At 37.9% G+C, this 14724-nt stretch overlaps 1 protein-coding gene across 7 annotated transcripts in view; it reads right to left on the reverse strand.

Moving 5' to 3' along the window:
* The window catches only part of STAU2 (staufen double-stranded RNA binding protein 2), a 242970-nt gene that overhangs the window by 162433 nt on the left and 65813 nt on the right, over positions 1-14724 (reverse strand). For all 7 annotated transcript variants that reach the window (XR_008597409.1, XR_008597410.1, XM_054984756.1 and 4 more), the window contains 2 exons: positions 6646-6858; positions 995-1132 (listed from right to left, as the gene is read on the reverse strand). Coding sequence is in view for 5 of the 7 variants with exons in the window: in XM_054984756.1 (XP_054840731.1) it covers positions 995-1132; positions 6646-6858 (351 nt within the window). In the remaining 2 variants the exon portion in view is untranslated. The remainder of the gene's footprint in view (positions 1-994; positions 1133-6645; positions 6859-14724) is intronic.

Consider the following 14724-nt stretch of genomic DNA (forward strand, 5'->3'; position numbering starts at 1 on the left):
ACTTAACAAACACAAATAATAAATGAAGACCATGAAGTTAATGCTAACAAAATAAAGCAAATAGGTCTAATATAATAAAGGAAAAATAAAGCCAAAGTAAACATTTTGGAACATTAGTGAAGAAACATGAACCAGTTTCATTAATTATATGAGTAAGGATTGGTACACTGGCCTTCTACAGCTTTTGAATTATTTTCTATAAAGGTCAAAGCACTATCTCTATTTATCAAGATGGGTAGCTGTGTTAGTCTGTCTGTAGCAGCAGAAAAGAGCAAGAGTCCAGTAGCACCTATAGGTCTAACAAAATTTGTGGTAGGATATGAGCTTTGATGAGCCACAGCCCACTTCTTCAGATACCTTTATTTATATATTTTACAAAATTTATTCTTCACCCTTCTGCCCTCATGAGGGTCACCAAAACAGCTAACAAATTAAAATGTACATAATAAAATCACATAAAATCTTAAATAGCATTAAAATTAACCAAAACATATTAAAACAATTAAAACACAGACAAAGCATAAAAACAACAAAACTTTAGGCAAGAAGGAAGAATCACTAGTTCTCTATAACTAATATTGACAGTGCTACTGACTTCTTAATCATCTTGAGAATTAAATAGATTAAGCATATATTATTGATAGTTACATCACCTCAGAGAAAGTTACATCACCTCAGACACAGCAAAACAGGAAGGGGGATCTGCTGTTGTTCTGCAACTGAGCACCTTCACTTCATGATATTTGACTATCAGCCCAAGATGTGAAAATGTTTAAACTCTTATAATACTATTTGGTTCTTCAACTTGCATTAGCAACATAAAAAGTCAAATGGATAATCAAAACCATTACGAGCACTGGATATTATCATCACAGGGTTATATACAAAGGAGTCCTTCCAATCTTATCCCATGATCTGGACCCAAGCCATATTTTTTTTCCATTTTGTCAGAAAAAATAGAAGTCCTTTATCTGAATATAATAAATGGACATACCTGCATAACAAACTCACGACGACGAGGAATCCCTCTTTCTGAAATAAGAAGATATTCTGGCTCCTTCTCCCTTTTGGCTTGCTGAATTTGAGCCAAACGGCTAATAGGGTTCATTCCTTGACCATATTCCGGTCCTGTCTAAAGCAAATTAAAAATTAGAGGCAGACTGGTGGGGTTTTTTGGGATCTATTAAAAGTTTGTTGCAAAACATATTTTAATAATTTTTGTCACACCCGTCATTATTTTTTTACAGAAATGGATTGACTCCTGAAGAAATTTCCATAGCCATCCTCACATGAAAATACAGGAATGAAATTACTTATTTTTCTTATAGACTACCCTTTCAACTACATCTATTCAGGATGGAACACCCTCTCAGCTATGAGGAACATCGATATACAAGGTAAGTAACAACTTACTCTACAATCTCACATGTATGCAAGGGAATCTTATGGTGAAGGCCTTGCAGTGAAAACTTTAAGTTGGACAGACTTGGTGTTTTAAGACAAAATAGCAATATGAGGAAAACAGTGCTTTCCATCTCCTAATGACAATGATGGATGATCAGGATTATCACATGTCACTTTTAGTGAGGAAAAAAAGAGCAAGACAAGTATAAATTTCAAACCCCCACATACATTTCTTAGTGAGCAACTCTCTCCTACTGAGTCAACATTTCCCACAAGTATGGTACACCATTCTCTCAGAAAATAACACAATGGCAAAGAAAAGTGTGCAGGAGGAAGGCACATGATGGATTCCTAAATGTACTGGGAAATTTTAGAATTCCAAACACTGACCCTATTGAGGCTGAGGTGGAAACATGGAATCTGAAGCTCCCTGAAGCTATTGACAAGATTGCTCCTCACCAATCCCTCCCTTCCTTGTAGAGCTTAGTGATTTAAAGAGGAATGGAATGGACATCAATATGCAGATTACACCCAGTTATCTTGTTATCCAAACCCCTGGTGATACAGTAGAGGTACTGAAATTGATTCCAGACAAGATGGAAGTGATCCTGGTTGGAAAAGCTGAAATCTTGAAGGACATTGTGCTTCTGACTTTTGAGTTCAGCTGACCTTGGCTGACTCGGTTAAGATCCTAGGAGATGCCCCCCTCCCCCCGCACGACCTAGAATAGCTAATCTGGCCACCTGGATTCATGGTACAGTAACATTAAGACAAGACTACTGTAACGCATTCTATATAAGTCTCCCCTGAAAGTTGACTCAGAGACTCCAGCTGCTGCAGAAAGCTGCAGCTCATTTACTCTCAGGAGCTAGACAGAGCATTCATATCACTGCCATTCTGCAGTCACTTCATTGTCTTCCTATCAGTTACTGGGCTCAAGATGTTTCATCCACATAAATCCTCAAATAATTCTGTGAGGGTGGCAAATTTTACTGCACCATTTGTATAGATGGGAAAGGAGAAAGGTCAGAGAGATTAGTTTACCTAACATTATACAATGAGACAAGATTGAAAGATAGATCAACCTCCCTCCTGCCATACTACATAAAACATCCCCATGACAAATTATGTGCAAGAAAAAATCCTACTTGGAGTAAATAGCTATCAAAACTGATACTGTGACAGTATGCATTGGGAATAACTTATGTGGGAAGACTAAGGTAGAAACTAATTTACTGGATGTCACAGTGTTCGGTTCATGTGCCACACCAGAAAGAAATAATTTATAAGTGAAGTATAAATGAAGCTTGCATTCAGAAGTAAGACATAAGCACTGATTTGCAAACCAGATAAGCAAAGCAGTTAAATTTAAGCCAGTCACTCATGCAAAACGTATTATGGTTAGCTATAGGCCATTACACTATTAAATATTAAACAAAAGTACAGGAAACACTGCACTAAAAGAAAATCACGAATACAATTAGTTATACAATTAAAAACAAAAGAAAGTGAAATTTAAGTTAAAGTGTTACTTTACCAGTATATAAACCATAAGATTTAATTATGCCATACACAAATAAAAAGAATACAAACTCTTCATAGATATTCTATATGGTCAAAACAATGTTTGTATTAAAAAGCTACATTTATCAGAATTATACCCTATGCACGCGTGCGCGCGCACGCGCACACACACACATTCAGGAGAGTTGCAGTGTCATCCTAAGCAGTTATAGCCTTCTAAGCCCACTTTCAAACTATTCAAGAAGCTCCGCTTAAGATGGCAGTGCTACTCTTGTTAACTTCCATGGGACTCTTGGCTTACATCCAAGGACTCTAGGCTTAGCTGTTTTTGCTGACTCTGAAGGAACCTGCTTTGTATTGTAATGCTGCAAGTGACTTAACAAGGTGCAAGGAAACATCACTCATGGTCAAATAGCTCTGACTGCTTTACTACATAATTATTATTACCCATCTCCCCAGCCAACTCTAATAAAATAAGATGTGGGCAGGGAGGGACATGTACAAAGCACACTGCAGAGATGAGAGGCTAAAGAGATTGTTTTTTATGATGCTAAGCTTTAAGTGGTAATGTTTCACAAATTATATGGGGGGTGGCATATGGCTGGCTTCCACAACACCTGAGTTTGATCAGATTCAGTGCAGATAAGTTCAACTCTGTCCAACTTTGCCCCTTCCCCCCACCCTTTCAGGGAGATTTTCAGATGAATACACAAATCAGGACCAGCCCTCTACACTGAGCCTCATGAATCCTAGAAGCAGCAATAAATCCACTGCCACCAGGAATAAACACTCCATTTAAGAAACTTGAGCTCATAGGAATTTAGAAGGCTCAGGGAAAAAAGTTTCATTTAGAGTACCAGGAAAGCTCATTAATATCCTGTAACGGGGGAAAAAAACATGGTGGGCAGATTACAATTCAACAAGCACTTATGGACAAGATAACTAAAAGGTAACTAGGATATGGCACTGCAATGGGTTCTTGAAAATCAAAGAATGATACCAGACTTCTAAATAGCAATTACATACCATAGCAAACAAAAAAACAAACAAAAATCTTAAAATGCATAGAAATTTGAACAGCTTTTGGGGTTCACTGCAAGAAGCAATCACTAATTAACGAATTTTAGATATTTGGAATTAGTACCTGCAGACCCACTGATTGCACCTCTTTCAAACGATATCCAGACTTTCAAGACTATGTACAGTAACATGAAATGTTTCTGGATAAAGCCAGAATGTTTTTCAAACGTCATCAACATATCTAAAAGCCTGTGTACCTCCTAATCACTCTGAGCTCATGGGCTTGTGTACTCCACACTTTTACCATACAGTGAGGCACTACTCATCTCCTCAACTCCCCGAATAAGAATGCAGTGAAATACATGACTGGAATTATTCAATGAAGGTGGATTTGCAACATCAAACTTCCACTACCATATAACAACAATAAGCTGGTGACTTGCAGGCTTCCTCCCGTTCCTGCCCCGGTCCTCCATTCCACAAGAATAGCAATCTGATAGTGTAGCATGCACTGGCTACAAATAAAGATTAAAATACAGTTTATGATACATTTAAATTCTATGCCAGATTACAATGGTTTTGTTAATGTATGGTGATGGCAACTGTTCCTGCTTACTCTCTATACTACTCAACATAGCCACTGGAAGGGTGCTAGAGAGAAGCCTCTCTATTTGTCAGAGGCTCAGAGCAGGTCAACAAGAAAAGTAGAGGGGTCATCCATAGCTGAAGGTATCTGGGGTCTGAAGGATCACAGATTTTCCACTATAGTTGCAGTCGATTTGAGGTGCCGAAATTAGACAGCAGGCCCAGATCACTGCTGAAAATCTACAAAGCAATGGAGGAAGGGTATAGTTTACAACTGACAGCAGATAGGTGAGGTAGCTGAGAGATCTTCCTCTGCAAAATGTCTTTCCTCTGTGACTGCCTTCTTGGGATGATTTTCTCTGCCAAACAAAAAACACATCTCCAAACCCCAGCTGAGAGAAAGAGTCCAGGGAGTAAGTTGCTGATGAAAACCAGCAGGTAGGAGAAATGTTCGGCACCATCTTCTGACTGCGATTTCACTGATACAAACCTCCACTGGCCTTTCCCCTGCCACTTATGCAGCCATCTGGATGTAACCAAGTTGTCCTTCTGCACCTGCTTCTGGTTCGATAGAAAATTAGCTTTCCAAGTGCCATTTTCATGGCCAGATTGGTGCAGCAGTGAAAAGGAAATGGCATGGCTTGGCTAGTTTAGCTTTTGTTGGGCTCCAAAGAGCTCAGCTTTGTCTATAAAGTTTATGAGCCCATAACAATCTAACTGGATGCAGCTGAACTTCTTTGTCTCAGCACTAGATATCTTTTGACAAAAATAGAACAAACAAAACTGCTCATCAGATGGGAGCCATAAAGGCAGCAAAAGCAAACGATGTACAAACTTCACGAGAGGACTACTGCCCTTCTTTAAGAACATTTTGATGACAGACTCTCTTGGGAATGAACAGACCTAGTGGAATCAGGGGACTCTGTATTCTGGAGCTATAACGAACATGTCTAACAAGAGTACCACCTACCTTCCCTAATAACTAGATCTTGCCTGCATTTTATTTTTTTTACCTCTTATTTCTGCAATATTTTTGCTTAAAGCAAATAAATGAAAAAGGCTAATTAAAAATAATCACTGCAAGTTTCCATCCTTCTGCTTTCTTACCCAGCAACCTAAACTTACTCATATTGTTTGCCTTTAATCAAAGGCTGATCTTCAAATGACTGGCAAGGGAAAGGTAAGCATCTTTTCTTTCACATCCTCTCTCTGTTTTGAAGTAACTTTGCAGTGGGAAAAAAAGCTGCTGGGCTAATGCTACATATGGCTGCAGTATAACATGTAAGGTTGGCCCTTTGTCTAACCTGTCTCACAGAATAGCTATAAGAATGAGGTTCACTGCAAAGTACTAACAAGTGAAGTAGTGAAAAAATGCAACTGGTAGGGTAATAAAAAGAACATGAAGGACAGCAAGTGGTTCCAGTGACTTCCTAGAAGTAGTCACTACATATATAGCACACAGACTCTTGCTGTGTTTCTCAGAGTCAAGGCTCCAGGTTTGATAATCAGATCTCAACAGAACATGAGGCAGACCTAGGATAGTTACAAGACATCTAAGACATTGCTCCAACAAAGGTAGAGTTCAACTGAGTACCACTGCAATTTCTTCTATGAGCTACCTGAAAAGATGTTAAATGAACTTGGCCTCCGCTGTGCAAGGCCAGTCTTCCTTGCAATTTATGGGACTAAAATGGCACTTTATCTCTTGCCTCAATCAAGGGAGGAAAGTCTGCTTTCGACAGTGATATTCCAGTAACTCTCAGAAAGAGACCTACTTCATACTGCATTCAAGAATACACTTCAGTATCCAGGATTTCAGGAACTAAATGTGGAAATCATAACAACCCAGGATTTCCAGTTAACAGTATAAAGACAAGTACTGGAACAGATGTCAATGGATCAAGCCATTCCTAACAGCAGAGACATATTACTTCTGGAAATAGCTAATTGTTATTCCAAATGAAATAACAGTTACAATCACTGCTTGTATTAAGTTTCTATAAAATAAAACTGCTAGTACTCAAATAATTGTGCTCCAAAGCTAAAGGAGTTTTTGTGTTTCCAGTACTATCAGTTTGTATCCGGGTCTTTCAAACATATTCAGACTCTTACCTTTAATATTGTTCTGGGACGTTTTTTAAAGTGAAGTTTTGGCTTTTCAACCACAGGAAGAGGAGAAAGTTTCCGAAGTTCTTGCAGGACAGCAATTGCAGCACGCTTCTTTGAGAGTTTCTTGCTGTTTCCTTCACCTTCTGCTGAGAACTCTCCCACTGATACCCGAGTAACAAAGCTTTTCATATGAGGTGGCCCACTTTCCTTTATTACCTATTTCACAAGAGAGTACAAGAAAATCAAATAGTTATAGAATTTATTATAAATCTCTTTACATAAACATGACTATTGTTAATGGAAATATAACTGTAGTAAATGAGGCTTTATAATGAACATAATGTTTCAGAGTATAAAATGTTACTTGCTGTGAATTTGCATTCCAATTTAGCAATCTGTTTCTTACTCTGTGATTTTTTAAAAGTGTTTTCAAGCCTGACCCTAACCATACTCACTTAGTAAGGCCCTGTGATGACACTGACTACTGGGTTTATTTCTTAATAAATGTTCTTAAGGATTGCAGCTTGTTGTACATAATCAGAATTTCAGTGGAATTCAGGCATGCCTAGATTAAATCCATGTGGAATCAATTGATCAAAATCCATTAATAATGTAAATTTCCTTTCATGTTATGATCATTAAATAAGGTAAAATAAATGTCTACTGTTTTCATGAAAAGAAAAGTTACATATGTCTGTTTTTAAATGCTCCAAACGAAGACTATCAAAATGCCTTGGAAACAAACTGCAAACTTATTTAAAAAAGAGAGAATTTCATATGAATTATTAAAGGTTTTTTTCCCCTTGTGGATTTTTTTTTCAAAACAAAGAGGGGTACAGAAGAAAGAAGGGAGGGGGATAATAGGGTCCAAGGAACGGTAAAATTTTGCACCACAAGGGTTGTCAAAACACAGCATACACAACATACCTTCATCAGAGTTCATCAATGTTAAAATGAAGATTGCATCTAATATTCCAGCTTCTGTGTACCTTACTAACTAAATACATTCTTTTTCTACCGAGTGTTCACTTTTAGATCAACTAAAGATCATAACGAGTAGTCTCCATGCACATTCTTACTGCTATATCTTAATATAGTCTAATGCTTCTATACATATCATTTCTATTTCTTTTAACTATTATACCAAAGTTTCCATATCTTGTGTTCTACCTCATCAATGATATTTAAGCATTTTCCATCTTGTATTGTCGAAGGCTTTCACGGTCGGAGAACGATGGTTGTTGGGGGTTTTTCGGGCTGTATTGCCGTGGTCTTGGCATTGTAGTTCCTGACGTTTCGCCAGCAGCTGTGGCTGGCATCTTCAGAGGTGTAGCACCAAAAGACAGAGATCTCTCAGTGTCACCATCTCTCAGTGGTGACACTGAGAGATCTCTGTCTTTTGGTGCTACACCTCTGAAGATGCCAGCCACAGCTGCTGGCGAAACGTCAGGAACTACAATGCCAAGACCACGGCAATACAGCCCGGAAAACCCCCAACAACCATTTTCCATCTTATTGGATCCTAAGCTTATATTCAGTCTAGAACAATATATCAATATACTATCTTACTCAGATTTCTGAAACTAAAACATTTTATGCATTTTCTCCTTTGTAAGTAAAATAATTCTCATTTCTCTTCGAATTCACTCATTGGTCTTCTGTTTAAATAGCTTGTCAGTTTTGCCATCACTGCGTATTCTGCCATCTTGTCTTTCCAGATTTCGCTAGTTGGGCATTCTTCTTCCTTCCATCTGGTTGCAAATACCACCCTTGCTGCCGTCAGTAAATATCTAAATCATATAGTTTTCTATCTACATTTTCTGGTAGTATTCCCCACAGCATAGTTTGTGGGTTCATGGCGAACTCAAATTTAAAAACCTTTTGCATCTCAGCATGTATTTCTTTGCAGAAGCTTTTGCTTTTTAAAAAAAAAAAATATTGAGTTTTTATAATATATAGGGAGGGGTTACAACAGGCCATAAGCATTTATGAGATTCACATACATGACACACAATCATCCATCTAGATATAAAAAGCCATCATATATGTAATTAGCGCCCCATATACCTTCAAGATTCCCTTTTATTAATTTCTATATTTTTAATCCACTTGCTCTGTAGCTTATATTTCTAGTAATTTTTTCTTTTGTGCATATTACAGCTAGATCACATTTCACCTCTTTTAACTTTTAATCAGGGATCTTAGATCCATAATCGTTCTAGGAGTGGGAGGTGGATGTAGCAAAACATACAATATCAGCAGGACAGTAATCTACATCAACATAAAGAGCAATTTTTATATTAATTTCCTCTCTTTCTTATATCTGTTCTGGCCATGCCTTCCAAACTTGTCAGCTTGTATTTTCATAATAGTAAGGGTATAGAGGCCAAATCAATATTTAGTTTGAAAACAATTTTATATTCTATTTTTAAAAAGTATATATATATATCTTTCATCTATTTTGTTCTATCCAAAACTATTTGCTTGGGTTTTCATATTGATAAGACTAGGGTGGTCACATAACTATATAGTTAAAACACTACCTTTTAAAGATAGTAACTCTTTCATCTTTTATTTTGACCATCTGGACTTATTTACTTGGGTTTTCATACTCGTAAGGTTAAGAAGAGCAGGTGGTCATTTAGCTTAGCCAGTATTTTATATTTTGAGAAGGAGTACAGTCTAAGTACATTTAATAAACTCCAAAGACCCATTAACGTAGACTATATGGTGTTATATAAAAAAGAGAAAATAAGGAAAGAGGGGAAAAGCTATTTAAGTAAGAGGTTGAGTCTGAATTAATAAGTCCTGGTATGCTCCAAGATTCTGATCATTGTTTTTTCTTCTCTCTTCATGAAAAGTGGTACATCCAGTCCTTAATCCCTTTCTCCTTTCAGTATTGGCATGTTTGATTCTTTCCATGCAGATCTGCTTTTTTTTCTTCTTCTTTCTTCGTGAGACGTAGTACATCCTAATTGATCTGGGCCACCAAAGGTAGATTCCCTTGTCTTCCAGCCATTTCTGAAGGAGATCAGTATGGATGTAGTTACTCCTCTGCTTATTTTTCTGTTTTAAAATCCGCTGCATTCTTTTCTCCCTTTTCTGTGTTGGGATGCCTATTTCTCTCCGTGCAGGTCCGATTCGTGGCCCTGCTTTTTCACTAAAGTTTTGTGTCTTGAAGGGGACGTCCTGATAAGATCGTCCATTTTGAAAAGTGTGTTGCAGACTGATTTTCCCTTCATTTGGCTCGATTTTCCATTCAGTTAAGTCTGCCCCTCCAGAAACTTTTCTGGATTGTGATTTCTTGTAATCCCTTTATTCTTTTCCACACCAAATATCGCATCAGCTTTCATTAGTAACTGTCATTATTTTAGACATTTCTTGCAAACAAACAAGTACCTCTTCCTGCCAAGAAGCCATTTCAGAAAGTGGTAAAAAGCTTTGTTTTGGTTAATTATATTCAAAGATTTATAGCATTCCAGCAGTTGCTGAGAGAGTCATTCCTCCCCCGTCTCTGACCCTCTCAGCTTGCTCGGGCAGCCCCGTAGTTAAGCTGAATTGCCCCGTAAAACCATAAATCTGTCCACTTACTTGATAGAAGGCTGTGGGGTCAGTTACGCTCTCTTAGAATTGTTTTTTTATCTGTCTTGTTAAGAATCTGCTTGATTTGCTGTAATTTTTTTCGGCTTGTTGGACTCCCAGGTTCACAGTTAAGTAGCCATGTTGGCTCCTTCTTTGGTCCTCGCTTCAGAACTGGTATCTGGGCTTCTGGAGGTTTGCCAGTCCCTCTAAGCTCTTCCACCTTGTTCCAGCCTGCCTCCCCTCTCCGGGGGGAGGGCTTGGGGGTCTGATCTCTCGGCTCCCAAGGAACCAGGAAGGTCACGGGAGGGAGCTCATAAAACTCCCCTCTCACGCTTTCACTGTCTCATTCCGGAAGTCCAGAAGCTTTTGCTTTTGTGGCAAGTCCACCACATATGATAAAAAGAACCATCAGTTTGGTTGTTGTGGGTTTTCCGGGCTGTATTGCCGTGGTCTTGGCATTGTAGTTCCTGACGTTTCACCAGCAGCTGTGGCTGGCATCTTCAGAGGTGTAGCACCAAAAGAGAGAGATCTCTCAGTGACACTGAGAGATCTCTGTCTTTTGGTGCTACACCTCTGAAGATGCCAGCCACAGCTGCTGGAGAAACGCCAGGAACTACAATGCCAAGACCACGGCAATACAGCCCGGAAAACCCACAACAACCATCGTTCTCCGGCCGTGAAAGCCTTCGACAATACAACCATCAGTTTCTTTACATTTCCAGCATGACCCCACATATTTCTTGTCCATTTTCTCAATGTCTTTTGGTATAATGTACCATCTGAAGAACATCTTGTACCAGTTCTCCATTAATGTTTGACTTGTCGTAAATTTTATGCCCTTTGTCCAAAGATTCTCCCACTGTTGAAATGTTATTTCTTCTCTGAAATTTTGCATCCAATTTATCATGCACACTTTAACTTGTTCTGTTTCAGTATCATATTGGAGTAAAAGTTTATATATTAGACCCAGGATGTGTTCTTTTTTCTGCATGATTATTTTCTCAAAATCAGTAAGATTCATCTTGCATTCTAGAAACTGCCTGAAAATATATCAGCCATTGTATTTTTTCCCTTCATCTTGAATTTCTTGCCATGGTTTTATCTTTCCTCGAGGGAATTATTAAAGTTTTTTTAACTGTCAACCACTAATGCTTGCAACAGAAACACACACACATACAAGATTATTCAGTAAATATTAAGTGTTTAATGGTTCAGCAGTATAAAACATACTTCAATATTTGTTTTTTAAAAGTTATTCATACATAATTCAGTAATCTAAACATACTTCATCTCAATAACATACTCAAATATATATCCAATTGCACTATATATTAGATCTTTTGCAAAGCAGTAAGTGTAACTAATAAATACAACTCCCTAAATGCAAACCACTAATTTTCTTGGGGATTTGTACTTTTCCCTCTGTGATTCACAAAGACTTTCAAATCAAATTTTTGATTGCATTTTTCTGGCTGTGCTACTGGATAATGACTGTTCTATCACTAGTGACATGTAATACACTCCCTACCTTTCTTGCTTAAAGCAATTTGAGAATTGATTTTAATTTTTTATTTACTTTTTTGTATGATAAAGGATAAGAATACTTGCAATGAATACTCATTTAGTGCTTTACATTTCTTTAGTGCATCACATTTCTTCACATCAATTTCACTGTCATTTCAAAAATCCTTCCTTAGTTTTACAGTCTGACAAAAATGAGCTCTTCTTCCCATTCATTAACATTATTTTTTTTAAAAAGGAACACTGGCCTCTGTCAGCCATTGAAAATAAAGTGTTCTCCACTACATTTAAAGAGTTACCAGCCCACTAATATGGGATGAGGACTAGCTAAATGGAAAATCAATCCCATTGTTCTAAAGAAATAAATAGCTATACAAACCAAGATCAGTCAGTTCAAGTGGCTCAGGTCATAACAATGACTATGACACACAAACCTTCAGCATCACTTATACATTGTCTCTTTGCCACCTTGTTTAGTCTACAGCAACAACTAAAGGGAAGCCCCCGGAAAAGGACACGTAAATTACAAACCGGAGAGCAATGCAAGTAATTGCATATGAAAATTTTTTATATATATACAAAAGTGCAAAAGTGCAAGAATGTGCAACACAGTTTACAATAGTTTCATGAATGAGGTAGAGTGGTCACTTGCATTGCTCTCCGGTTTGTAATTTACCTTGTTTAGTCTTGCAATGCTAAAACAGCTTTATGGGACATTGTTATCTTTTACCTCAGAATGGTAGTCATTAGACTTGTATGCAGTAGAAATGTTAACCATCTTACAAGTCAAGCATACGTACTAACAAGCAATCACAGAATTACTATGATATAACTGAATTCTTTTGGTTCTAAAACCAGTTATCTTATTAAAACGTTGTTTGGTATTTCTACAAGACATCTGATATCAAACTCAACTTACTTCATCAGGCACAGTGAATTGGATTATGCAATTGTGTAATTCCTCTGGGCTAAGTATTTAGGGCAAGATTTTGCCCTCAGGCCATGCTGCTGACATCACAGGGCAGAACTTGGCTCAAACTTGCATTGCTCACACCCCACCCATTTTCTAGATATTGTGCAAGGCTGAAAAAGTTATTAACATGAAACATGAAATACCTTTTAACTGTTTGCTAACTTACATAAGAGTCATGCTATAATGTTGTCTTTGTTTTCTGTAACATTCATAGCAACTGTCTATGAATAAAGACATTTGAAAGCTTTAATGCATGCCTGACACAAAATAATACCAAAAGCTATTAAATTAAAATCCTCTTATAAACTCTAGGTCTTGCAACCTGTTGCAAGATAATGAGTCACTGCACTGAAATAAGAATGCCCTTCCAAATATAGAATTCGGGTTAAACCTGATTTTTATCTGTGTATGTATTTACACTGGCTTTTCTTTACAAGGTTTTCAGAGATGGCTGCCTCAGGTTAGCAACTGTATTTTTTACATGAGTTCACAAAAAATTGACAGAAAGGCTCACTTTTAACGTGAGACAACTGAATAACCTGAAGAGGAAAAAACTGCTGATAAGAGTCCCCTGGCACAGATTCATTTGGTTTTTCTAATGTCAAGGCAAGTGCAAGGAGATGAACAGTGATATGCATCTCAGAGAAGTTATACTGTGAAAAAGAGCCATGTCAGAGTTTATTAGAAAATGCTGACTGCAGAAGTCTCTGGCATCCCTGTGAATGTGCCAGATGGAAGCTGAAACTCTTTTAAAGAAAATATGGAAGAAGGGCTGGGCAGAGATGCCAGATATTTTATCCCTCAATAGCAAAGCCCCTATGGGGCTAGTGATCAAACAGACGACTGAGAGACATCTTTCAGTTTCTAGAACACAACTGTCTTGAACATTGGACCAAGCTTCTTTCTTGTTTTAACCTGGTTAAAGGCCAAAAGGAGAAACTCCATTCATGGTCTGGTGCAGACAAGAGAACATAAGAGTCCTGCTGGATCAGATAGCCGTCCATTTAGTTTAGCATCCTGTCTCATATAGTGGCCAACCAGTTACTCTGGAGGCCCAACAACAGGGCACAGAGTCTGAAGCCTTCCACTGATGTTGCCTCCTAGCACTGGTATTCTGAATCTGGAGGTTCCCTTCAGTCACCATGGCTAGTAGCCACTGACAAACCATGCTGAGAGAAGTGAGGTGATTGTAGGGTTCAAAGTTATTCAATATCTCCGAGATCTCCAACTGAGATCTCTGCATTTGCTCTGGTTTTTTCTGCTTACATGTTGCTCTGACCAAATAGGTGTGTGTCTATTTTTCCTGTGACACCTTGGCTTAAAAGAGTAGTTTTCTTTACTGAAAATTATAAGGAAAGGGCTACTGTTTACAAAGACTAAGCCAAAAGATTTCTGCCAATTTCTTTTTTATATTGTACCTACCCATCACTGTCCATCCAGGCACTAAACAGACTTAGGTGTAACTTCAGCAAGCCTAGATCATGTCCTTTTAGACCAAATTCTATGCAGTGAGTGTCAAACTAGACATGATGCAAGAGATCACTGATCATATCTTCTGCAGAGTATTTATTTATTTTTAGATAGAAGGAAATGGAAGAAGAGGCACGGGAGGAGGAAGGACTTCCTAAGTCATTTTCTCAAGTTAAATCACACCCCTGAACTTCACACGTCTCCTATAGGGGGAAACAAATAGGGTATCCATATGGTACCAGCCACTGCAGGGAGAGGAAAGTGAAATTTTAACAGGTAATAAAGAGAGGGCAGAACTACTCAATTCCTACTTTGCTTCAGTCGTCTCCTGAAACTGTGCTCAATTTGGCAAAAAGATAACATAATGAAAGAAGGGAACTGCAGCCTAGGATAGGCATAGGGGTGGTACATAAACACCTAGCTTCTTTAAATGAAATCAAGTCCTCAGGAATAGATGAAATGTATCCTAGAGAACTAAAGGGACTTGCTGATGTAATTTCAGCGCCTCAGTCTATCATCTTTGAGAATTCTTGGGT

This window comes from Eublepharis macularius, chromosome 7 (genome assembly GCF_028583425.1).
Source record: "Eublepharis macularius isolate TG4126 chromosome 7, MPM_Emac_v1.0, whole genome shotgun sequence".
Lineage (NCBI taxonomy): Eukaryota > Metazoa > Chordata > Lepidosauria > Squamata > Eublepharidae > Eublepharis > Eublepharis macularius.